Here is a 26,810-nt window from a genome sequence, read left to right as displayed (position 1 = left end):
AGCTCAGAGCCATTTCACTATTAACTGACAATTAAGCAGGCTCATTATAAATATCTCCCCATGTTAGACCTGCACATAAAGACATTCAGCAATCTCCTCTCTTTTTCAGCAAAATAAATGGCCTCACCATTTAAGTTAAAATGCCAAATAGATTATTCAATATCCGCAATTCCCCATAGAAACGGCAAGGCCTTAAATGGGTCACGTCAGGATTATTTTCTTGCCGTCCATTATTCAATTTAGACCTAATAGAAAAATATATAAAAATACGTAAAGCTAATTAAGATCCAGTCTTAAGGCGATAAAAGATACATAAGTCTAGCCATAAGCCCCTCAATAAAGTTAAATCCCAGGCGAATTGTGCACGAGTAATAACATCTCATAGGCTACATAAAATAACCCACAGAAACAACCAGACTGAATAATGAATATTATCCTATTATCCGAATCGTTTTATTCCTAAAAGACGGCTGGACTTTACCGATCCCCAGCCCCACTGTAGCCTACGGCAGCTCTTAAGAAGCTAACAGACTTCAAAATAAAATCCACTGAAGCAGGAACAACGCGGTTCTCCCCCATCTCGCTCTGTCTCTCTTTCTCTCTCCAGGTGAAATGAGCAGCTGAACCTCGGCTCCCGAACACACATCTACCTTCACTGTCTACGATTTGGATTCGGACCCGACCGCCGACGATCCGTTTGTTTTCGATCGACTGGAAACGGTGACGAATCCGATTCCGATTGGATGCCGCTCTCTCAAGCCCTCCCTTATTGTGTGTGTGTGTGTGTGTGTGTGTGTGTGTGTGTGTGTGTGTGTGTATGTGTGTGTGTGTGTGTGTGTGTGTGTGTGTGTGTGTGTGTGTGTGTGTGTGTGTGTGTGTGTGTGTGTGTGTGTGTGTGTGTAGGCCAATGTGAATTTGTGTGTGTGTGTGTGTGTGTGTGTGTGTGTGTGTGTGTGTGTGTGTGTGTGTGTGTGTGTGTGTGTGTGTGTGTGTGTGTGTGTGTGTGTGTGTGTGTCTCCCTGTTCTAAAACACACCGGCAGGCTGCTTCCAGGGCGCACACGCCACACTGCGCGCTCTCACGGCGGACGCTGCGAAGCCATCAGCAGGAGCACGGAAAACCAAAACATGTTTTAGTCCGACTGTAATTTTTTTTAAATCCCAGAGTTGAAATGCACTTTCGATCGCAGCGGCACTACTAGCACTCGGTTCAACGGGTCCATTTCCACGCGTGCATGATTTAAACCATATACCTCTTTTTTAGTATACGTGATCCCGCAGCACACTCGCCGTTCCCCTGTTCTCGTTTGGACTCTCACTGCGCGGTTGTTGTTTTTTCTACATAGATAGACCTCCTTCTTCTCTTAAATTGGCTCCCGTACAAACCGCCGCGTTGGATCCCTCGGCGTACTGCGAGACTCCGGTGTACAACCCGGATCTCTGCCCCAACATGATCGCGGCGCAGGCCAAGCTCGTGTACCACCTCAACAAATACTACAACGAGAAATGCCAGTCCCGCAAGGGTGCCATCTCCAAGACCATCCGGGAGGTGTGCAAGGTGGTGTCGGACGTCCTGAAGGAGGTGGAGGTGCAGGAGCCGCGCTTCATCAGCTCGCTGAGCGAGATGGATAACCGCTTCGAGGGCATGGAGGTGACATCCCCCACGGAGTTCGAGGTGGTGCTCTACCTCAACCAGATGGGGGTGTTCAACTTCGTGGACGACGGCTCCCTGCCGGGCTGCGCCGTGCTCAAGCTGAGCGACGGGCGCAAGAGGAGCATGTCCCTCTGGGTGGAGTTCATCACCGCCTCCGGTTACCTCTCGGCGCGCAAGATCCGCTCCCGCTTCCAGACGCTGGTCGCGCAGGCGGTAGATAAGTGCAGCTACCGGGACGTGGTCAAGATGGTGTCCGACACAAGCGAGGTGAAGTTACGAATACGGGACCGCTACATCGTGCAGATCACGCCCGCGTTCAAGTGCACGGGCATCTGGCCGCGGAGCGCCGCGCACTGGCCCCTCCCGCACATCCCGTGGCCCGGGCCCAACCGGGTGGCCGAGGTCAAGGCGGAGGGCTTCAACCTCTTATCCAAGGAGTGCTACTCGCTGAATGGCAAGCAGAGCTCGGCGGAGAGCGACGCCTGGGTGCTGCAGTTCGCCGAGGCTGAGAACCGGTTGCTGCTGGGCGGCTGCCGGAAGAAGTGTCTTTCGATGCTGAAGACTTTGCGTGACCGCCACCTGGAGCTGCCAGGCCAGCCGCTCAACAACTACCACATGAAGACGCTGGTGTCGTACGAGTGCGAGAAGCACCCGCGGGAGTCGGACTGGGACGAAAGCTGTCTCGGGGACCGACTGAACGGGATCCTACTGCAGCTGATCTCGTGTCTGCAGTGCCGGAGGTGTCCGCACTATTTCCTCCCAAGCCTGGACCTGTTCCAGGGCAAGCCCCACTCCGCGCTGGAGAACGCCGCCAAGCAGACGTGGAGGCTGGCCAGAGAGATACTAACCAACCCCAAGAGCTTGGAGAAACTCTGAGGTAAAATCAAAAGCAAAGACCGTTCACACACACTCTCTGGTCTTTTGAGAGAGACTTGACTTCTATAGGTTGATAATCAAAAGGCTTGGGGGACAGAAAAACTAGACATAATTGGTGCGTTTTTTTACTTTTCAAACAGCTCCTCTTTTAACATTTGATCGATTAGAAAAAAATATATTTTTTAATGTTGGCGAGACAAAAAATGACAGCTCTTTCTCTGTTTGTGTTGCCATCATCTGTAAAGCTACAAGAGAAAAAGATCAGCCTGAATATACTTTTTGGTTGAGCTTTTCCGTGATTTCTATTAATATAACATTACAAGCAAACTAAAACACCCACTGTTCATTTTCTACTGTAAATACATTCATAGATTGTAGAGCCAGTGGTCTGAGATTGTGAATGTTGTTCTGTGACCCGTCTATAGGACTCCACCTGTTTGGAAATCTCATCCTCGGCCTCTCTTTCTTGTGATATAAACCCTTTTTAATTTATACCTGGTAGTCTGGCTCGCCTGTTTCTCATGCTTAACGTTTACATTTTGATAGAAGGCCAACCATGTTACATTTAAAGCATTCCATGAATTTACTTGAATTATTATTATTTAAAGTACTCGAGCTTTTATGTTTTTTTTTATATACCTTTCTTAGGCCTAAGTGATACAACAAAAAAAAGAAGAAAATATATAGAGAATATATTACAGTCTAATTGAAAAATGCACTTGAAATACACTGGATTATTATTACATCTGTGATCTGATTCTTTTTTTCTATTTCTGTCTTTGATATTATTTAAAGAGTTAATAAATCTAACTGTTTTATATTTGTGTCCTATTTCGGTTACTTACGAAGCATTTGTAGTTCCTTAAAACACCGCCTTCAGCTGTTCGGTTCTGGTTTAGGTCACTGCTCTCCGTGGTGGTTTTTAGGCGGGGGGGGGGGGGGGGGGGGGGGGGTTCTCGTAAAATTGTAACATGGAAAAATGTAAACTTTCGTATGAATAATTATTCCATCTATCGCTGTATTTCACCAACCGAATCAATCAACCATTCAACGTCGTGAAGAAGAAAAAACAACAACAATGTTGCCCTTTTAAGTCGAATAATGGCCTAAGATGTCGACATATATATTTGACCTCGGCCTGCAGGTCAGCCTGGGTTAGGGCTAGACGGGACGACCCGAGGAACCCCGAACTAGGGAAATACAACCCAAATTTGAACAAACAATTCACAAATGCATGAAAAGCAAAACACGGTATATTCCTAAACTGTCTTATTATTTGCAGCCCGCTTAAACACGTACAACTATTTAAGGAGAACGATTTGAATTATTGCATTAGGCTAGGCCTACTCAATCCACCATTGGAACAACGTGGATTGTGTTCCCTTTCGGCTAGACTTAAACACACGCGTCTGTGCACTGTCCCCTGCATACAAACGCACTCATAGCCTACCTCTAGAAAATAAAGAAGGACATAACGTCTACGTTCATATTTCCAATTCGGCTGATTGGATGAACACGTCGACAACCCCCGTTACCATAATGATCATCACCATAATGATACATGTGGATGAATGCAACTTTGTGGGGGTGACCTACTTGGGAGTCGAGCCGTGCGAAGGCCGGGTCGTCTTGGTCCACCTCGAAGCAGATCTGGGAGGTGGAGATGGAGAGGGTCCCGCTGACCTCCAGCAGCGGGCAGACCAGCCGGGCCGGGCTGCTCAGCACCACCGGGCCTGAGACACACGAGCTGGGTTCAGACGGAGCTCCAGTACGGGGCGGAATTATGATGATATAGGCCTATATTATCATGGTCAACTATATGATTAGCGCAAGTTCTTCCAGTAAAACAAGCCATTCGGTTTTTATTATATGGCTTCATTACAAAAGCATCCTTTCCGTTCCGTTTAGTTTAAATTGTGGATTTATGAATGAATTGATCATACAAATATATTTACAACTAGGCCGACTGCCTTTCCTAATTGCGTTAAAGGCCTGTCGATCACCCTCACAAATGGGCCTATAACTTAACAAGTAATTCCTTCATAAAGTTACTGATCAAGTCACGGGAAGTGTAGCCTAGTTAAAAACAACAGGCGAAGCAATGGTTTTAAACGCACAAGCCTTCTGGGTCTATAGCATCCCGCCCTCTTGCCGTTAACTGCCTAAATTGCCTTTTATTTAGGACAGAGTTCTGACACTGATCAGCTGATAGCCATCACCGTTTTAGGTCTTCACAATTCCTTCATCTCCCCCGTCTCTCCCCCTCAACCCCACTCTCTCTCTCTCTCTCTCTCTCTTTACCACCATCGCTCTATCGCTCTCTATCTCCCATCCTCGATGTTTGTCCAGAAATCTGTCCCCCTAGTGATTTGTCCGGGCCGGTGCTAAAGCTCTCGACATCGAGATATTTATCGATCTCCTCGAGTCCAGAGAGCCCCTTTAATGTCTCATCCATCTTCATCCCCGTCCCACAGCCAATTACGCTCCGTATACTACAGGAGCCGCGGGGTCCCCGAGAGACCCTCAAATGGTTTCTAGGGCAGGGGATCTACTGGAAACCCTCTCCTATCTGTTGATATCCCCACACACCAATGCGTGTTACTGGGAGTAGGGCATCGGCTGCTGCTAGTTGTTAAAATGCTTATTTTCTTTCTTTTTTATTGTAAAAAATAATTTGACATAATTTGATAATTAAGATGTGTGGTTGGAAATTAAGAGTTTCATTAGTAGCCTTAAGACAATAATTATATAGGCTATGCTTTCTTTAATTCTGAGGTATAATAATACAATATAAACACGATATAAATGACATGAAGACTGAAACAGAATATTAAATTACAAATAATACATCATAGGCCTATGTAACAAATAATATTTCTGAAATATTCTGTGATAAAAGCTCCCTCGAAATCCTTACTCACGTGATCATCACAAGCTTGAAACTTGCATTAATTTATTTATTAGAGTGATTCTGGAGGTCTGCGCGCAATACGTGGATTAAGGTGTAATCACCCCTTTATAGGACTCTTCATAAATAATCGGAAGTATTAATGTTTACTTGAAATTTACACGACAAAAAGGAAATACGTGTATAAATAAATGTGTGAATGAGTAGGCCTATAAGATTGGCCATTATTTACATGAAACGCTAAGAATGGGTAAACAGAAAGTTCATTAGCTCTAGGCCAATGTAGGCCTATTGCCTTTGACTGCTTTTACTTTGTAGCCTATGTCAGTTTTTGTTTTTACTTTAAATACTCACATGTGGTGTTTTCCTAAGTTTCTCACGACACATATACCCTTTTTTCTTTCATCACAATAGGCACGTCTTAAAAGGCGCAGCATCATTATTAATTATAGGCATACATGTTTCGAATGTTTTCCCTTCCGCTTTTTCGATGAAAGAATGGGGTGCTATTGAGTCCATGTGACCCCTCATAGTCCTCATGTCGTGTTAACACGTTAACACACCGTTTACTCTGTGTATTAACATGTCATACTCATAGATGTAAGAATACTCAATAGTTAAAAAAACACACCGAGGCACGTAATATAGATCAATCGAAAACAACTCACACAAAGTAAGAGTATGAGAGGAACCCAACGTTTGATGGTTGTTTTGGTATCTGAATTGATTTAGGCTGCAGTAGAACTTGGTCGTTAATTGGGGACGCAGAGCATTCTTGGAAAAGTCGAATTATGATAGCAGTTCTTGGCATCAGGGAACTGAAAGACCAGTTCCTAGTAATAGGCCTAATATGAATACACTAATTGAAGATATGTGTCATTAAACAAAGCTAGAATATCCCAATTTGGCTAAAAAATAAACCACATTTGATTGTAATTGTTCTTTAGTTTATGACCCAATCGCAGGAGTTGTTAACTCAAATCATTCTCTCTTCCTTAAAACAATTCTTTCAAACTCACTTCTTTAAAACAATAAATGCGACACTGAAAATGTTTTAAGCCATGCCCTTCCATTTCTTTTAAAAATAAATTGTATATTTTTCCAAAGTGAATTATGGTCATGTTAATTACAATCTAAACTCTAAAATAGCAACATATCCACAAATACCATCGCATATGTTTTCATGGAGGTTTTACACAGAAAACCAGCCACTCTTCCCCTTAACCATAGCTTCAAATTTACCAGAGTCATTACTTGGTAACGAGTCCAAAGTACTCATTTGATGCCAAGCTCGGCGATCCCCTGTTTCTGCAGGGACCCCAGACGCCAGCCCAAGAGCTCAGAATCCCCCCAACCCCGGTTCTGCTTCCAAGCCCCGCCCCCTTTGGCAGCGTTGGGGTTTTGACCCGGCACTTGGCAGGAGGATGTCTCCTGTTGACAGAGATCTGCTCCCAGATCTCTCATTAAGAGCACTCATGCTTGGGATTAGACACACACATTCTACTTGCTGTAGTTTGGTCTGGCTTTGAGAGACCAGACACACACTGAACACCGGGGCCAAGCACCACGCACCCAGAGCGCCCCCAGTGGCGGAGAATAAGAACTGGACCTCCACTAAAAAAAAAATAGTCCCAAATTCTTAGGGAGGGATTTGAGAACGACTACAATGATGATGTTTATGACTATAATCTATTAATAAAAAATTAATAAATAATCATTTTTAATTTATTTTATTCTTACTTTGACTTTAGTTTAGGAGATCATTCAAACTGATATAGACGACGAACTATAGTTACTAGTATATGGGTGTATACGTGTTCATGCAGGCGTCTAAGAGATTATATATATATTGTGTGTGTGTGTGTGTGTGTGTGTGTGTGTGTGTGTGTGTGTGTGTGTGTGTGTGTGTGTGTGTGTGTGTGTGTGTGTGTGTGTGAAAATAAGAATAAGAAAAAGTCCTTTATGAAATGTGTTGTTTGTTAAGTCATTTTGTGTTCGTTTAGCTTTGTTGGAGAACCGGGACACGGCAAGGATGACGTCTGTACATCGTTGGGGGGTTTCCAGATAAAAATAGAGATCCGTTCTCAGGCCGTGCACTGTTCCCTCAACACACACACACACACACACACACACACACACACACACACACACACACACACACACACACACACACACACACACACACACACACACACACACACACACACACACACACACACACACGGTTGTAGAAGTACACACATGGTTTTACGCCATAACAGAAATCATGATACATTATATCCAGACCTCCACAGCTGGAAAACGAGTGTTGAACTATCCCAGAGAATCCAAGTATCATACCTGTAACACCGTGCACACGCATATCTGAGGACAGAAAAATCCCAACACCACCCTGGTTTGGCTGCCTCCAAGGATTTTTTTAACTGGGTGCAGCACCGTACAATAAATGACAGTGTAGCCAGATGACAACACACAGATCAATTATTACATTCAATAATCCATTCAAAAAGAGCACGGCATATGCTAGGATGCTAACAAATAAACTTTAATGCACACTATGGATGGAGTGGCCTTCGTTTGGGCTCTGCTGGTTGGGTATTAGTGTGTGTATGTTAAAACTGTGCGCGTGTGTGTGTGTGTGTGTGTGTTTGTCACAACAGCGAAATTGATGTGGTTCCCTGGGATTCTCGCAGCTCATTTGCTGCTTCATAATCCTTGATATTGGAACATCGGGAATGTTCCAGGGATTTATGATAGCTGCCATTCCTGACTAATATATTCCAGTGAAAAGACTTCATCACTAGAAGACAAAGCCAACACACACACACTCTCTCTGGGTCCTTGTCCAGGGTTGGTCAGGGTCTAGGGTCTATAGAGCCACCCTGCCTTGTTCTCCGTTCCAAAGACTTGGATAAAAACCCAAATAGAGTGCCAGCTGGCCTGAAGGGGCTCGCAGGCTAGCCCGGTCTGTCTCCTGTTTTATTTCACTTCTTAAGACTCATATTTATGTTTTATCCTAATGTGTCCTGTGTATTTTTTGTTGTTGTTGTTTACCAAGACTTTTGTTTACTAAGTATACATTTAGTAAACGGCTTTAGAAAATATAATACAAATAAAGATATTAATAAAGGATATCTTAAATAGTGGGTGGTAGAAATACCAAAATACTAACCATATAGAAGAATGTATGGTACTGTACACCACTGGACAGAAGAAGTACTTCTAGTAGCCTTCAGGAAGAAGAAGCGATAAGTAGAACTGATTTGAAGACATGGTGCTCCAGGAGAATTTTTTTTTTTTACCATTAATAGATATACTTTCATAATGTATTCCTGTCATAATACATATCCCAGTTAAACAGCTCGAACAATATATTTATTCAAATAGTTTTTTATATTACCATGAAAATGGGCCTACCCCATAAGCTAATGCATTAGTCAGTATTGTGTAGTCCACTTACTGTATATAATTAAATACAAATATGAATAACGGACTCATCTGTCCTCAATTTACTCCACATCCATCCTCTCATTGTAACCATAAAATAGTTTTCTTGAGTTTCAAAGTTATGACATATCGGGACACGGACCGTCTTCTCGCCGTAACTCGAGTTCAGAGAGGAGGAACAGCACAGGAAGCCGCCGGGACACCAACATCCCAAAGCTTAGCAAAATAAGAGCGTGCTCGTCAAAACCAAAACAAGATGGCTCAGGCTAACTCAGCAATTCCCTCCAGATGAAACACCACATGCTGCATGAAGATAAAATAAAAAAAGAAATGTACAGTATTCCTAAACGAATACCTTCCCATAGCTGGGTAACATTCTAGATATTCTGTGAATATTTAGTCGGGGGCCCTTCTCTTTCAGATATATAATATACACGTTGTCGTCAATAGTTTATCTTTTTTACAATAATGTATCTTTATATGCAAACTGTTTATAAACCTGTATATATACACATTGTGTGGGTGTGCGTAACAAAAAGTTAGCTTGGTTTTATTGATGGTGTCCTGCAGACACACCAACAAAGAGAAAACCATCTTCGAGACAGTGTTACAGAACGCACAACGTATAGAAAAAGTGACGGTATGACGAGTAGCATAGGACCACCGCAAGCTGGTACAGTGCGATATCTTGTGCTGCTGACTCAGTACAACTTAGCCCCCTAGCCGGTTGAACTTGCTTCTCCCCAGTGTGTTTCAACATGGAGGTGCTGGCGGTGGACGAGGAGATGATGGTGGGGGTAATGGTAGAGCCGGTGGCGGTCGTGGATGATGGTCACGTCGGCGCTGGTGGTGATGAAAGCGCCGATGACGGTGATGAAGACGATGGCGGTGATTACAAAGGTGGATGACTCGGTGTATGAAGACGATGGTGGTGCCAGAGTCTCCTCACCTCCCAGGTTGTCCGTGTCCTTTTCCTGCAGGAGGCTGACCACCTCGTCCTCTCCCTCCAGCATCAGCTCCGTCTCGGGGCTCCGGCAGGACCCCGTGGCCCCCCGGAGCGCCTTCTGGTACCTCAGCTGGCCGTCCTCCACCCTGGCTGTGGAAAACCAAGAAATATATCTCTTAAATATACTATTCATCCGAACACTCTTCTCACTTAAAGGTTGGGTTATGGAATTCTCTTTTTTGGCAATTTTTGCAAAATTACTTGAAATCCTTATCATAACCCACTTACAGCCACTGAGTTAGAAGAACTGACATGAAAATTAAACAAGTCAATCATCTGTGGAACGGGCAGGGCTCGAAAAACTCCAGCCAATGATTTCCAGACCCACCGAGTGGCATTGGACAGTAAGTTGAGTTGTGTATTTTCAAAATCTGCTGGCGTTTCGCAAATCCCATCCCCAACCTTTAAGGGGAACTGTTACAATAGACATTTTGCAATATAGAGGAAAAAACGATTTGCGCGGTGCAACATCTACCCTAGCTCTGTGGGAAATCCTGGAAAAGTTTGACCATTGAATGTACTTAATCCGAATAAGACCAATGGTGATCGCAAAACCCTGAACAACGACATAAATGATTCGCGTTTTCATGGCCCAGATTTTTTCACAACACTCTCATGAGGCAGTGCTATCTTATGTTGAAACATGGTGAATGTCACCACTCTAAGGGGCATGTCGTTGGGGATCTTGATAATTAATGCCTCCAGGTAGACTGCAGACAGAACCCTAACCACTACACTATACCGCATGCTTTATATGAATCAAACGTGGAAGACAAAAAGAGCAAAAACAAACGTCCAATCTTTTAAAGGCCACACTTTGAAGACCGGGGGACAGATTCCAATCAGCTCTCTGCGAGATATCCGGAAATAAAAGTCTAAATGCTTTCAAGTGTGACAATAAGTGCATTCAAGCAAGGAGAAAGGAATCTGGTTTTCATCGTCTGGCAAAGTGCAGACGATCCACTCTGGCACAAGATTAGAGGACCCATCTCTGAGAGAAAAGAGAGCCAAGCAACAATCATACACTGATTTCAAATACACACACACACACACACACACACACACACACACACACACACACGCACGCACACACACCATCAAACGCAAAATCATGCATGCAGTCGATATTTTTGTTACCCTTTCTTGATAAACCCACAGGATATCATATATTCTTTATCTATATTTCTTCCAACGAGGTCGTCATGGCACCGCTGTTGAGCAGGGGCCAGGCGAGGCATGGCCAGCTCAGTGTCATTTAGGACATGGGTCGGCCGCCTCGAGTCCCTCGAAAAGGACTATGACCGACTTACGGCCCAATTAAGACCCGGCCTGGGCCTGGGTTTCATCAGAGAGCGCGGGAGGGGGGGGGGGAGCTGCGTATGAACGCCTGTCGTCCATACGTCCGCCGGGCCATGGTCGGCGAGTGTTCATACCCTGTAATCAGCTAATGGCGGGCGTACGCCAAACCGCGCCACGTGCCGTGATGAGGCACACTCGTCTCTCCTCCGAGGCCTGTCTATCTGGGAGGAGGTTGTGGGGCTGGACATGCCTAGCCCCGTTTACTCATTCACTGTGCTGGCGAAGTTTATACATCGGTTTTGAGACATTTGTTGTATTCAGGGTCTTCAGGGTATTCTAAAGCCATTATCTTGCTGAGTTTCACTTACGTACATCTGTAGAAAATAGCTAGTTCTACAAATTGAGTTTACAGTTTATTTCTGGAATTTTTGTTCTGTTTAGTTCTGTTACCCGGAGAACTGTTTTTTATTTGCTGATGTGCAACTTGTATTTCCTATCTGGGATCAATTAAGTAGTACTATCATACGTCATCTAAAAGTACTTCTTCTCAACCAGTATATGAGTCATTGGAGGCTTCTCCAGTGAGGGGAGGGAGGAAGATCCTGCTTAACAATGTTGAGAATAAAAAGTGTAGATTGCCCAGACTACTGTAATGAATGAATTCCCTTAAATATGATTACTTTAATACCTTTGTATTTGTTATGTTTGTTTCCCTGGGTAAAGGGACATTAGCACCCCCTATCGCCTATTGAAAATGACTGCCTTTGCCTGAGTAGCCTTTGCAGAGGCATACGTCAGCCAAGCCCGAGCATACGCGATCTGATTGGATGACGGATCCGTCGCTGCCTGAAAAGTTGATTTTGTTCTATTTTTCTTTTAATTGTTTGTTACTCTCACCGTTCTGATTGATATTGTGGAAAGGATGTTAGTGAATGATTCAGAGCATGATGCATTTTAAATGGCATCACTTTAGGTATTTTTTCTTCATTTTTCTTAAAACAACTGTAGATGAAAATAAACCAATAGCTTCAGTCATTGAGGGCAATAATAGGCCCAATGATAAGCCCATATTTTTTTATTTAGTTTTACAAATCAAGAGTAGGCCTGATTTGACTAATTTGCTCTGCATTCTATCCTTCTGCCCTTGTAGTCCATTTCAAGACATGCTGCCCACCAGCTTTCAAAGTACAATGCTGCCACTGGTGAATTTGTATACATTTTATCCAGATAATTATCCCTCCCTGCTATTTTGTAGTTCACCAAAACACCCTGAAACAACTTCAGTCTCACATACTTATGCCACCATCCGCCACTAACATTGCAAGCAGGCCAATGGCAACCAAGCGCTCAGTCCTTCCTCGCTCACTTTCAAAACCACCAGCCGCCACTGATATGAGTAGCACTCTTCTTCCATACCAGGTATGTAGCTCCCTACCTCGGTCAGTTGACCTATCACTGTGGAAGCTATACTTATCATACCTCCTACTGTCAGTAAGTCTCTGGGTCCAGCCTTTCTAACCCCAGGAGAACCATGAACCAGGTCTACTGGAGGGAGGTCAGCGCTCACTATTGTCGATAAGACTTAGAAGATGAATACACAGGCATACACGCTAACCTCTTCAGGGTAGAGGGAGAGGGAAAGAGAGTCAGAGAGAGAGTCAGAGAGAGAGAGAGAGAGAGAGAGAGAGAGAGAGAGACAGGGAGAGAGAAAGAGAGAGAGAGAGAGTTACGGAGAGAGAGAGAGAGAGAGTTACGGAGAGAGAGAGAGACAGGGAGAGAGAAAGAGAGAGAGACAGGGAGAGAGAGAGTTAGAGAGAGTTAGAGAGAGAGAGAGAGAGAGAGAGAGAGAGAGAGAGAGAGAGAGAGAGAGAGAGATACATTTTGATTAAGGGAAAGAAAGACAGGGAGAGAGAAACAGAGAAAGAAGTAAAGAGAGAGGGAGAGGAGGTCGACTCTGCCGAGTGTCAACTCTACACAGACCAGTCTCCGAGCCGTCACGGATCAAAGCCAGACGGAGAGGGAGTGAAACCTAACGCTGTAATTCTGTAAACCGTCATTATGCTCGCAGTCAAGAGAAGGAAAGCTGAGCTCGAACACCGGGCCATTTGGTTGGCCGACGAGAGCAGGAGGAAGTGTGGTGGGACGCAGTCCAAATAAACCACAGCCGATTTTGTGCTCCGTAATGACCCGGCTCGCAGCCCTCCCCCCCCCCCCCAGACGGGGCTGAGAGTGAAGGGGTGAGGACGGGTCCGGTGTGCGGGCTGGGTATCGGAGCAGCAGGAGAAGAAGAGTGTAGGACGAGTCTAGTCAGTCACATCAGTCCTCCCCAAATCCAATTTAGTTATCAGGGAACACGTAATGTGGTCATAAATAACAAGAGATGGGAGGTGAGACACGGAGAGGCGGAGAGAGGGGGAGGGAGAGTGCTGACAGGTACGGCCGTCGGCCTCTGACTGATAGCCCATTGGATCAGAGGCGTCGCCGCATCGCAGGGCGCCCGGGACGCCATTCGTCAACGTTAAGGAGGAGCCGCGCGTCCGAGGCGGGCGCCTGCTAAACGTACGCCAAGTGTTGTGTGAAATAACCAGGCCTACAGCGGTCTGTCATACCCGACAGCCCTCGTATAAGGGTTAGAGATATGAAACATAAAATAGAATTAAAAACACATCCAGACCCTCGTTGATCACAAGCAGGTCTCCCTCAATCACAAACCTGGATAAGAAAATGAAAGTAAAAGAATCATATAAATACAATGTTAATATATATATATTAACATTACATTTATTTTATTTATCTTTATCTTTAATTTTTTTTAAATGTATAGATATATACATATACACATATAAATATATATATTTATCACACGGCTCTTCTCGATGCTGTGGAATGCTCCGTTCACTTGCATGGGCCTTCACAACTTCCAGTGGTGAATTATTTTTTGATAATTCACCGTTCATAAGCATATAATGACCGCTGTCAAGGAAAGTGGATTTTTGACTCTGATTCACTTCTTTGGTAGCACTCCGCGAGTAGTCTGGTAACTTATCAACCCCAGCGTGTTCGGTTGCTAAGCGACGTCAACGTCTTTGGCTGACTATTTCTCTGCTGATCAACATTACGAATGGTAATTGTAAAAAGACACACCGTGTGAAGTTATTATTTCGTTTTGGCAAGTAGCCTAGTAAAAAGCGGGATAATGTATAGAACATCGACGGTCATTATCGAAAATAAGCCCCTTCCGCCCTGTTGGGGCTTATTTTCCCGAAAATGACTGGCGTTCTATACATTATCCCTTACTTATTATATACATATGTAATCACTTTAAATATTTAAATATTCACATATCATATTTATATATTATTTTTTAGACAGCTGCCTACTAATAAACTACTATTTATATTAGTAAAACTTGAATACAATCTCGTTTATAACATTTAAAGAAAGATGTGGCAGAGCATAAAGACAAAAGAAATGGCCCTAAATCCCAGAACACATCAGAGTGTTGGCCTACTTCCTTCACTGTTAGTTGAAGACAGTTGGACACAACAGTCCAGCATCACATCTAGGCTGTGGCGGAAAACTCCAGAGTAAAAGTATGCCATGTAAATTAACAAACCCATTGCAGGGGTTAAGGTAACCATTAAACGTGTACTTTTCCATCAATTTACAGAGTGACAACCTTATTAAGATACACATTACTGTGAACAGAAGAGAGGAACCCTACATAAAAGGGATCTGGCAATGGAAGCGGTCCAGTATCCAGTAGTTCTACCATCGTTATAAACTCGATACGAGTTGAAAGAATTTTTAAAGGTCTCTTAAATCAACTGCTGTGTTGCCTGGCAACCAGCCATGTTTTACATATTGTAAAACGAAAGCACCAGGGGTTAGTGTGTGCAACGGCGAGGGCGTTTTCATTCCTCTCCGCCTGGGAAGAGTGCATGTTCCTCCCCACCCCTCTCTCTCTCTCCCCATTGGGCCCTTTTTGACGTTTAAAACGTAATCCTCCACATGATGTTTCACTTAAGACGCCGTCCACCCCCGCTACACGCATCCTTCTGGAACGAGGGCGTCCATACGACCCGTTGGCGGGTAACTCAATACCTACAGCCGACGCGCAGGAAACACCTTCTCAACGTCCCCACCTCTCACCCCGCTTCGACATTCATATGAAGTCAAAAGTATAGCTGGTGCAGCCCATGCCATATACCTTTAAATGTTTCATCTCTTCTTATAGCTTTCTTGATGTTTCGCTGTGATGTAATCATTTCGTTTCACATGATTATTGAAGAATGTTATGATGGTCATTGTGATGATGTGTGATTGGTTCTGAGTGCAGGTTGGATTACTTTTCTGACAAAACCTGTTATCGTGATCGGTTCTTTTGTTGGGATTTATCCAATTATTCAACACAGTGTCCGTCATAATGGTTATAGTGTGGAACTAAGAAGACGTGAAAACATCAAATAAGTTGAAACAAACCAACCGTTCCCCACTTCCTGTGCACCACGACAGCCATCTTGAGTCATCATGAACATTTTCAATTGAGAACATTTCTGATTAGACAAAACCTCCAACCGCTTTTAACTGTGCAGAAAATCCTCCCCATTCCTTATCTGGTACTGATTGTGTGCCTGCTCTCCACAGGGTCCTCATTCCACAGCGAGGGGGAACGGATGGGGTGGGGGGGGGGGGGGGTTGTAGTGTGTATCATGCAGATACTATTCATGTATTTCACTTCCATGGATGCAGCGTGTCCATTTTGGGAAGCTTTTCCGATTATTATAGAGATAGTTAAAGTCAGAATATCTTTGATGTGGACAGGTTTATAGAGGGTAGACGAGAGAGATCTTTATTCACCATCTGGGCTGATGTCAGGACTTTCCACCAACCTAAAATAATGTGAGTACCGTCGTTAACCCAGTTACTTTCAACTCTCGACATCAAAACCGTGTGGAAAGGGTAAGTTGAGGGACAATTAAACAGCAGTTAAAGGTTGAATGTGTAACATTTCTGCACTAAACAATCTAAAACGACTAGACCTAGGTTACATACTTTGTTGAGTTTTGTACTTGAATTATCCTCCATCTTTCGAACATCGTTCAAACCCAGAGAAATAAGCGGTACCTGAACAAAAAATGCCCGTCCCTCTGTGTATGCATCTGTTCAGCATTGTGTTAAATGCTCACCATAAGTCCTGCAGTGAGGATTGATGTGTCTTTTATCGTCAGGATCCTTTTACATCATCGCGACTGAGTCACGTCAGACCGATTTTCACCGGACAACAAATGAAAGAACGCAAAATAAATGTTTAAAGATGTATTTGTTATTTTATTGTTTTTAAATACTATTTCTATACTTTCATGTTTGCATTTACGTTTTTATGTTTTTTAATGTTAAAAAAAAGTCTTGATTTATCCACCCACCCACCTCAACTAACCAACCAACAACCCTGCCCCATTTGATCCCCCGACCCTCCTAAAAGCTCCCTGAGCCAGCGTCCAGAACGTGACCCTCTCCTCTAAGTCCCGACTCTGTCTCTCCTTTCTTTGGGGGAAACCAGAACCTACAGAGACAACAACAGGCAGATGTACAGGTATCCATCTAGGGTGGGGAGGCGCTCAGAGAGAGAAGAGAGAAGGAGAGGAGAGGAGGGTGGAAAAGGGTGGTGGAAACGTGTGATGGTTAATATCAGTAGGGTAGTTAGTCCTGAAGATGTTTAAGGACCTTATTATCCAGAGAGAGAGAGACAAGGACAGAGGGAGAGAGAGAGAGAGAGAGACCAGGACAGAGGGAGAGAGAGAGAGAGACTAGGACAGAGGGAGAGAGAGAGAGAGAGAGACAAGGACAGAGGGAGAGAGGGAGAGAGAGACCAGGACAGAGGGAGAGAGAGAGAGAGAGACCAGGACAGAGGGAGAGAGAGAGAGAGACCAGGACAGAGGGAGAGAGAGAGAGAGAGACAAGGACAGAGGGAGAGAGAGAGAGAGAGAGAGAGAGAGAGAGAGAGAAAGAGAGAGACCAGGACAGAGGGAGAGAGAGAGAGAGAGACCAGGACAGAGGGAGAGAGGGAGAGAGAGACCAGGACAGAGGGAGAGAGAGAGAGAGAGAGAAAGAGAGAGACCAGGACAGAGGGAGAGAGAGAGAGAGAGACCAGGACAGAGGGAGAGAGGGAGAGAGAGACCAGGACAGAGGGAGAGAGAGAGAGAGAGAGAGAGGGAGAGAGAGAGACAAGGACAGAGGGAGAGAGAGAGAGAGAGACCAGGACAGAGGGAGAGAGAGAGAGAGAGAGAGACCAGGACAGAGGGAGAGAGGGAGAGAAAGAGAGAAAGAGAGAAAGAGAGAGAGAGAGAGAGAGAGAGAGAGAGAGAGAGAGAGACCAGGACAGAGGGAGAGAGGGAGAGAAAGAGAGAGACCAGGACAGAGGGAGAGAGGGAGAGAGAGAGAGAGAAAGAGAGAGAGAACGAAACAGAGAGCAACGGTGAAAGAGAGAGCAAGAGCGATAGATAACTAGAGAGACAGACAGACAGACAGACAGACAGACAGACACAGAGAGAGAGTGTCTCATTCTCACCTGGAATGAGACAGCAAGGACACCTGGAGGTAAAACAGCCCGTTAAACACCTGGATCAATATTAACCTGGCTTCCATTTCATGCTTGCCCAGGTCCAATCAGCCCCCAGCACAGAGCGCTAGCCCGTCGCTAACAGGGGGGGTATTAGAGGAGAGGCAGAATCTGCTGGCTAAGCTGTCAGCGCTGCTAATAGACAAAGAAGCTCCATTTAACCTGCTCCCTCACATGTCTCAGGGCTGGAGCGAGTACCGAGACACACACACACACACACACACACACAGGGATACACGCACAGGCAAAGACACAAACACACTCATGTACGCACGCACTCAGACAAACACACACAAGCACAGCTTACATACACCGACACAGGCACACATGAAAAGACACATGCACACACCAACCCATATGCATTGCGTGTAAAGTCGACACACTCCCACAAACATAAAAAAGAAAAATCAGGCAACTATCACCAACACACAAGTGGTGAGCAGTGAGCAGTGAAACTTTCGTAGAGAGTAAAGCCTTATTCTTCCTTAGATAATACTTAAAGCGCTTGGATGATCTCCTGGCAAGTTCAAAGCTGTCAAAATCAAAGCTCCCTCCCGCCATGAAACATTCTTTTGTGCATGAAATAACTTTTCTTCCTTCCTCGCGCATTTATTTTGTGCTCCCCCTGTGAGCTGCTCAAACACCCATCTCCCTGCCCTCTCCAAAATCAAAATGGCGGCGCCCAACTCGGAGTGTAAGCTTTTATTTCTTGCTGTCAAAACCCGCAACGATGCATCTTCTGTAAAGTCGACCCCGGCCTTAATGTAAAAATAAATGCTTGTTTTAGCGGTAAAAAAAACTGAAGGAACCAGTTCCCGGGCGCTTCAGTCACTGTCAGATCCCGTGGAGAAAAGTTTTGGAAGCTGCTGTGACTTAACAGATATTCCACCTCTCACCCTCTAATGACGGGTTTCAGCTTCCAACCCAAACCACTGCATAATTGTTATTATTTAATAAAACACAAAACTGTCAGGGAATATTACATTCACATAGACAGCAGTCCGCTGCTGGTGGAATCTAGCGAACAGAGTACAAAGAACACCAAACGCATTGTCTATTATTAAATAGAGCGATAGAGATAGATCAAGTAAAAAATAGATCGATAATTACCTAGAGACCCTATAAATAAAAATGGTAAGATAGAGATTGATAGATAACAATTGCTGAATAGACACACAGCACAACGACTTCAATAACTCATAAAATCTATCCCTTCCAAATCATTAAAAAAAAAACTTTTATTTCGATATGGAAAATAATGGAACCAGTTAGCAATAAATTGGGAGCAGGCCGTTATTTTTGTGGTTTTCATATATACCACCTGCATATGGAACTCGATGACTGTGTGAGGCCGCGAGCTCGCTAGCATAACACAGCCAGGTCTGACTGTTCAGCCCCGGGACCGCCGGAGCTTGCAGGCTAGCTGGTGAGCTAGCTAGACAGCGCGACCAGAGATAAAAGCCAGCATGACGACCCGATTACCATGACAACAGTGGTATGCGGCGGCAACGCAGGCGGGCCGTGACCTCATTTCATCAGCAGGGGAAAAATGGTTTGATGGTGAAATTAGGTCAAATCGACAGCACGCGATACAAATATACATTACTCTGATATAAGTCAAGAAAAAGCAAACAAGACGACATAAAGGCTGCAGCGTCTCTGGTGAAACTTAAGAGTTACCTACATTGCTGTTTCTGGTTCAAACTGTTCAAAATAGTTTAAAGTAACTATCTAGCAAGTGACAACACTTACAGCAGCCAATTTACACCAATCAGAACCCTGAGTTTGGTGCTGTTGCTGCGGTTGGATATAGTTTGGATACTGTGAGAGAACAGAGGATGGATCAATACTTTAGCCCTGCTCAGCGGAGCACAGCAGGAGAGAAAGAGTCGATAAAGGCGACCCAACGATGTGTGTCACAGCTATAATCCTAGATAGATCTGGACAGAACTGCCCATCTTACAGTAATACTGCTGTAGTGTCTATTATGGGATAGAATACCAAGTATAGTACTACAGTAGCACTGTATCTATAATACTATGCTATTAATGTAACATAATATAGCATTCCAATACTAAGGTATAACAAATATATAGTATTAAAGAACTACACTATATATCTTACATATTACGGTACTATATATTTTATATTATGTATAATACTAAAATAATTGTTATACACATTATATATATATATTATATTATATAATACTATATTAAATATATACATGCACATACTATTACAGTACTACAGTATTAATGTATATTATTTATAGTATTAAAGTACTAATACATAGTATTCATATACAACTATCATAAGTATGGCAAGTAAAATAGTAGCATACAGTAATATATATTTTACTACAGCAATAATTTATACTTCTTTGAGTAGTAGAGTTTTCATGTATTTTGTATATGGTACTACAGTATCAATGTATATAACAGTACTTTTCTAAAGTATTAATGTGCATGCTGACCATAGTCTTCCAGCGCTCTTCTGGTGACTCCCTGGTGGGCGGAGCCTAGCGGGTTCCTGACCAATCGCCTTCTCCTCCTGAGATCGTCTTCCCAGTAGTCGAGACGCCACGAGTCCTGGTCCTGGCTGGGGAGAGACCAGTTAGAACCAGTTAGACCATTTCCAGACCAGAGATGGGTTGAATACCAGTTGTCTGCCAGTTAAAGATCATTAAGAGACCAGTTCCAGGCCAATGACAGACCAGTTGGAGACCAGAAACCACTAAAATCACAATGTACTCTACATGCCCACCCTATATGCGAGTTGGGTGGGTCTGTCTTGTGTTTCCTTATATTGTGCTTAACTGTATTGTCCTGTGGGGGGACTGTCCTGAATTTCAGTGTGTATTACTGTAATATCTTGCATTGTGTATGTTGTGTTGCCCTGCTGTTAGCCTCGAGATGCTAGCAGCCCTCATTGTGTTAGTAGCTAACAGAAGGTAGCTGCAGCGCCGCCGCCGCCGCCGCCATCGTAAATCACTTACGCTCCCATTAGCAAACACAGCCTGAAATGACAGTACAAATGGCCCGGCCTGCCCGCCCTCTTCACTGCTTTGAACCAGTCTTGTAAATCAGACGTAAGACCCGCGGTGCGGACAGCGCGCAGCTTTATGATTGGGGTTCTCGGGGGCGAGTTTGAGGCATGAGACCATAAAACAAGCACCCCTCTCCCCGCCGGCACCAGCAAACCGACCCCCTCCTCCACCTCCTCCATCTCCCCTCCCCCCCCCCCCCCCCCCCCAGCCCTGCATATGCACAGCCGTGATTAAAATAATGTGCTGAAATATTCATTGGAGTGATTCCCGGGTGCCCCGCAGCAAGCTAACATAAAATTGCGTTTTTTGTATTCATTATTAATACGATTGAATTAGGCGGCCGTAAAGAAGGAGGGGGAGGGGGGGAACAAAGGATGAAAGAGAGAGACCAGCCCCGGTATGAGGCAGCCATCTTTGTGTAAATGATTATTCAGACATTAATGAGGAGCGAGGAGAATAATGCACGCCATTACCCAGTGAGCCCAGCATCAGGTTACTAGACCAGAGCGCGGGTACAGCCACCACTGGCCCGAGAGGCATGCAAACGACCAGAGGACGGGGAGAAGGAGGAAAGAGGAGCTGCGGACTGGGTTGGCGACACGCTGGTGATTAGAGAGACGGTGATGACATTAGGGAACGGAGCAAATGGGAGGTTCTCTGGTTCGGGTCTCCCACCCAAGCCCACCGTGTAAGAAGTACAAATAGACCTGCTTTGTAGGCCTGCCAGAGTAACTGAGGCCATCGCAATGTGCCGACGTACTGCCAAACTTCAGCGTAAAACATACCTTTTTGGTTAAGCTTTCTTCTAATCAAGTGAGTAATTTTGTTGGTTCGAATGTCAGAATAGAATAGAATGTCTGGAATAAATAAAGTACGATCGAACCTTATGTTAAAGCTACCTCTGAAATGTATGTTGCTCAGATGATTTTTATTCTTACATTAAACCCATTTTATTTCTCGTTCTTGTGTTGTTTCACTTGTTAGGCACTTTGAGTGGATTTGCAGGAAAAAGGGCCACATCCATACAATTTGACTGGTGGAGTGTTTGCTGTGCATTTGTGTTCATGAACCTGAAGAAAAAGAGGCGCGTGTGGGCGGTATGAGAACACACCGGCGGAGACTCTGTTCCAGACAGCAGTTTAAACAGTGCTGATCATCAGAGCACCACTCTTGTGCTGCCGGAGCCCCAAACACAAAAGCCCCGTTGCTTATAAACGGCGGTCCTTCCTCACACCCACGTTGTACGAGACAAGCAGAGGAACAGAAACACCAAGGAGAGACGACAATAGCCTGGGATTAAGCGAGGATAAACCACATCCAAGCAGGCGTTCTGACATACGTGTACCACATCCTTTGGCAGGCGTTGGCACATATTGTATGGCTTTAGCCTCCTCGTTCCCCTACCCCACCCACCCCCTGCTCCACTGCAACATGGAGGCAGTGGGAACAGATTAAAGGGTTACCAGGAGGGGGATCACATGACACAATCACAGCCTGCTGGCTCTTCAAAATAAAAGATCTCAGAGCGCCGGAAATCAAGAAGCTCAGAGAGAGACTTAACGCCATCGACCACAAACGCGGCGAGAGCTCAGCTTTACTTAAACATCACTCCAAAGCAGACCCCGCCGTTCAAAACGTGCACCGGGTGCAAATATAACCCCCCCCCCCCCCCCCCCCCCCGTATTTACGAATTACAAGCCGTGGTATGCAAAGCATGGCCCGGGGAGGCGGGGCTTGTCGGCTGTCAGTCACCTCTCGAGGGGCTTAGAGACGGAGCAGGGGGGGGGGGGGGGGGGGTTAGAAGGAGGAGAAGGAGAGGAAGGAGAAGGGCACGTAAATGATATTGTAAACGCCAGATTACACGGCGAGAGGGAAATGTAAATCCACTGCAGGCAGCAACGACTGTGGGCGATTAGGTCCTCTAATTTACAGTTCAAACAGACAGCCGCCAGAGGGAAGGAAAGCCCGCTCTCGTGCGGAGGGTTCCCTGAGAGGTGGCCCCCGGACGAGCGCAGAGGCGGCAGGGAGAAGTCAGGCCTATTTGCGGAGCCTTTCATCGCAATTACAGAGTAAGAGCCAGCTTCACACGGGACCGCATTAGTACACACCCCCGGGGCCTGAAGAGGACAAGGATGGATTCCCCTCGGTGAGGAGGGGTCCCTTCTACCATGGATGACTAGTAGTACGATAGACTCTGGGGTCGTACTCAATACCGGGCTTAAATATGCTTTTAGCATCAAAGAACATCCGCATACATTACAGGAGCACACCAGAATAACCAATGTATGCAGGTGCTGTACGTTAAATTATACAATAACATAATTCAATATTAATTGCATAGCCAGTTCAGTAAATGGTATTGGAAAGATGTAGTATTTACTTTGGGAATACGGTATATACTTTATAATTGATTAGACCAAGCAGCATTACTATTGAGAGTCAAACCGATGATCTATTTATCCATCTATAAATTGACTTTCAATGTCACTTCATTGATCAGTAAGCAAAGCATGAAATACCAATAATGTTTCACCTAGAAATGATGTTTAAGCAACAATGGAGGAAGTAACAATGGCTAGGGGAATAGTAACGAAAACATCTTAACTGTTAGCTGTTAATGTTTAACGATGGTTAAGGAAGGATGATTTAAGAGGATTAAAATGACTTGGAAAAAAGAATACAGATAAAAAGGCCCTGGTTGGCTACATCCTCAACACTCCGTATGCAATCCTTGCGTTCGCTATATGCATTGCTACCGGCAGTACTTTGTCCAGAGCCTCCTTGCTCACGCGGAGACGACCCACTCACTCATTTTATTTGGAGTAATGCTCGCAGCGCGCCGACAGACATAAAGAATGGTCGTGGGCCGGCCCCCTTCGGAAGGACTGGCTAAATGTATTAGCCCCGTCGCTCGTCCATCACCGGAATGGTTTTCAAACTGCTTTTTAAAAGCTAATTTTCCAGCGTTGATAACCGACAGAGCGATTATTTATGGATGCTTTCAGAGCTGCTAAGTGCATTAGAATTAATGTGTAAAAGGACTATAGAGTCTGCTATTGCTTTCGAATAGGTGTTTAAAGAACCTCTCTGTGTGTGGGGTGTTTTGGTGGTGCAAACTATAACAGATTAGTGCCGAGTGGATTTAAAATGAATGAATGAATCAACAGAATTATCAATTTGACAGAAAACAACAGCCACACCAAGATTTTATTTCTTTCGAACAGTGTTTTTCAGGAAGGTGTCCGGAGCTAAACTAGATGTTTAAATCTCTCTCTCCCTCTCTGGGTTTGTTTGTAGCAGATATAAGGCACTACAGGGACAACAGCGGTGGGTTTAAAACGGGCCGCAAGACCCCGGAGAGCGATGACTCAAAACAAGATGGAGGAGGAGATAAGGTAACCACTTTTATCACAAAATCCATCAGCGGAAGGAAGGAGCTGCTCTTAACAGACACGACCGGCCTTATGTTGTTTTATTCCATGATATAGTTGCTGTATATTCCTCTTAGAGCAGGAAAAGTATGAGCCGTAATTTGTGTCGTTTAATAGAATAAACTAGCTAACTGCTAAGCTAGCAAGACAAAAGTGAAATTTGAAAATATCAAATATATTATATAGCAATACATACAACTAGAATATATAATAGATGAAAAAAATAATAATGTTTAGTAATAATTAATATAAATTGGTGAGTAATTAATAAATCAAGGAAATGGCTACAAAAAACAAAACGCGTACAAAATCGAAACAAATAAACATCCTTGTGCCATGACCCCTGGTCAGAGGTCAGCTATCTTCTGAACAGCCTTGCGAGGTTAGATAACCAAATCAAATCCAATGGAGCATTTAAAATGACCCAGCAGTTAACCTTTATATTCCCATTGTGCCAACTTATGACTTACTGAAAAACACGTTCATGGTTACTGAAAACACGTTCACGGTAAGGTCAAGGAAATGCCGCCAGATTTCCACGTTGTTGTTTCCGTTAGAGGAACATTTCTCGTCACTCGGTTAAATTGATGAGGAATACTATTTCCTCGTACTGAAACAGAGTTGAAGTCTTCTACAGAGGAAGGCAGCTGTCATGGAGATTCAATAGGACACCATTATATTCTCCTTAAAAGCCTCTATTGGGAACATGAACGAGACCTAATTATAATAAAGTACCAGTAATCAGTGACAATTCTATTCAAAGGGCCGGCGACTGGTTTCTATCACACACACACACACACACACACACACACACACACACACACACACACACACACACACACACACACACACACACACACACACACACACACACACACACACACACACACACACACACACAAATACACACGCTGTCATGTGTGTGTGTGACTGAGACACTGAACATACACCGGCTGTACATGGGGCTGAGAACAAATGGCCTTTTATGCGTGTGCTGTGTGACCCGCTGGACTGTGTGGAGCGAAGGGGCAGAGTTAACCGGTGGATGAATGGCTGAAAATCACTTCAATAAAACTTTGGCTATCGTGGATAATTAACTGATGAATACCTAAAAGGGACACAGCGACGGCTAAAATCAAACAATAAAGAGCTGAAATAACTAGGATACAACTGACGTGGAAACATTTGATTTGTAAAACGCGTCAGACGTCATCCCTGTCGAAATCCTGGGTTTGTATTAGCCAAGATGTTTCAGATCAGGGGCGGCAGTGGCTCTGGGGGTAGAGCGAAGGTCGCTGGTACCATACCCGGCTTGCTCAAGGACACATGTGTTGAGGTGTCCTTGAGCAAGACAACCTAACCCATCTGCTCCTGCCGAGCTGGCCGTCATCTTGCATGGCGACAAAGCCGTCGGTTTATGAGGGTGGGTATGAATGGGTAAATGTCAATCGTTTAAAAGCGCTTTGAGAAGTCACTTGGCTGAAAAAAGCGCTATATAAATTCAGTTAATTTACCATTAACTGTCTAACCCCTAAGTGGTCCTTAGCCCATAAGTAGTCCTTAATGACCGGTGTCTGTGTTCCCTGTTCAACCCCTACCTGCTCCTTAATGACTTACATCTGTATTCACTGTCCAACCCCTACTCCTAACTCCAACCAAATTTATTGTCAATGTATTGTCTAACCCCTACCTGCTCCTTAAAGGGACACTCTCAAAGATATCCGTTTCATTCTCTTTGTTGATAATTGTTGCCATAGATCCCAACCTCATCCCCAGCGACACCCGGTCGCTAACATTCATAATACTGCAAATGGAAGGGCGAGTTACCATTGTGTTACCTCATTCGGTAATAGATAGTCACCTAACAGATATTTGTTTTCATGGAAATATTAAGAGATTGCATATCTCTATATGCACTGCTTAACCCCAACCGGCTCCTTAATGACCTGTTTCTGTATTCAATCTCCAACCCCTACCTGCTCCTAATGGCCTGTCTCAGGAAAGTGTTTTGGATTAAAACGACTACTAATTTACGTTGAACCATCAAGTTGATAAAAATTGTACTAACAGAATAGTAAAAATCAACCAAGGCAGTAAGTTAGACAACAGACGGCAAACTGAGGGAGATAAACATTGCATTGCAGGTCAAACAGTAAGATGTTTCTTGAATGCACAGTGTTGTTTTTTTCTGCCACGTTGTACATGCTCGACAATGATGGATTAAACCAAGAGACTGGCAAACATATGGCGGCGGGCGCAACAGACAAGAGCTCTGTTTCAAACTCTGGAGTGAAGGAGGGGACACACGTTGGAACCTCTTCTGTGACAGTGGTGCCGACGTCCGATCACCGCTCAGAACCAGAGCTACCATCGTGATCGGATTAGCACCGCGAGCTAGCGATGCTACGTAGCGCGCTTTCATCTGCTTCCACTTCCTGGTTCCTCATCGACCCTTGGAGCTGAAAATATGCTAAGCTAGGGCCGCGAATGCTTCCACTTAGTGGCGGACAAGCTGTTGTC

The 26,810-nt window shown here is 44.5% G+C and overlaps 2 protein-coding genes across 2 annotated transcripts in view; one reads left to right on the top strand and one right to left on the bottom strand.

Moving 5' to 3' along the window:
- The window catches only part of nbeab (neurobeachin b), a 135,104-nt gene that overhangs the window by 24,957 nt on the left and 83,337 nt on the right, over positions 1 to 26,810 (bottom strand). Inside the window, 3 exon segments of the mRNA XM_060075779.1 lie at positions 3,983 to 4,261; positions 9,833 to 9,979; positions 20,287 to 20,478. Coding sequence (XP_059931762.1) covers positions 3,983 to 4,261; positions 9,833 to 9,979; positions 20,287 to 20,478 — 618 coding nt within the window.
- mab21l1 (mab-21-like 1) lies at positions 1,038 to 3,346 on the top strand. The gene has a single exon (XM_060074474.1). The coding sequence runs from the start codon at positions 1,449 to 1,451 to the stop codon at positions 2,526 to 2,528; it is 1,080 nt and encodes a 359-aa protein (XP_059930457.1). The 5' UTR covers positions 1,038 to 1,448; the 3' UTR covers positions 2,529 to 3,346.

This window comes from Gadus macrocephalus, chromosome 16, assembly GCF_031168955.1.
Source record: "Gadus macrocephalus chromosome 16, ASM3116895v1".
NCBI classification, from domain to species: domain Eukaryota; kingdom Metazoa; phylum Chordata; class Actinopteri; order Gadiformes; family Gadidae; genus Gadus; species Gadus macrocephalus.
The sequence above is the reverse complement of the archived record's forward strand: the minus strand, read 5'-3'. Positions and strand labels throughout refer to the sequence as shown.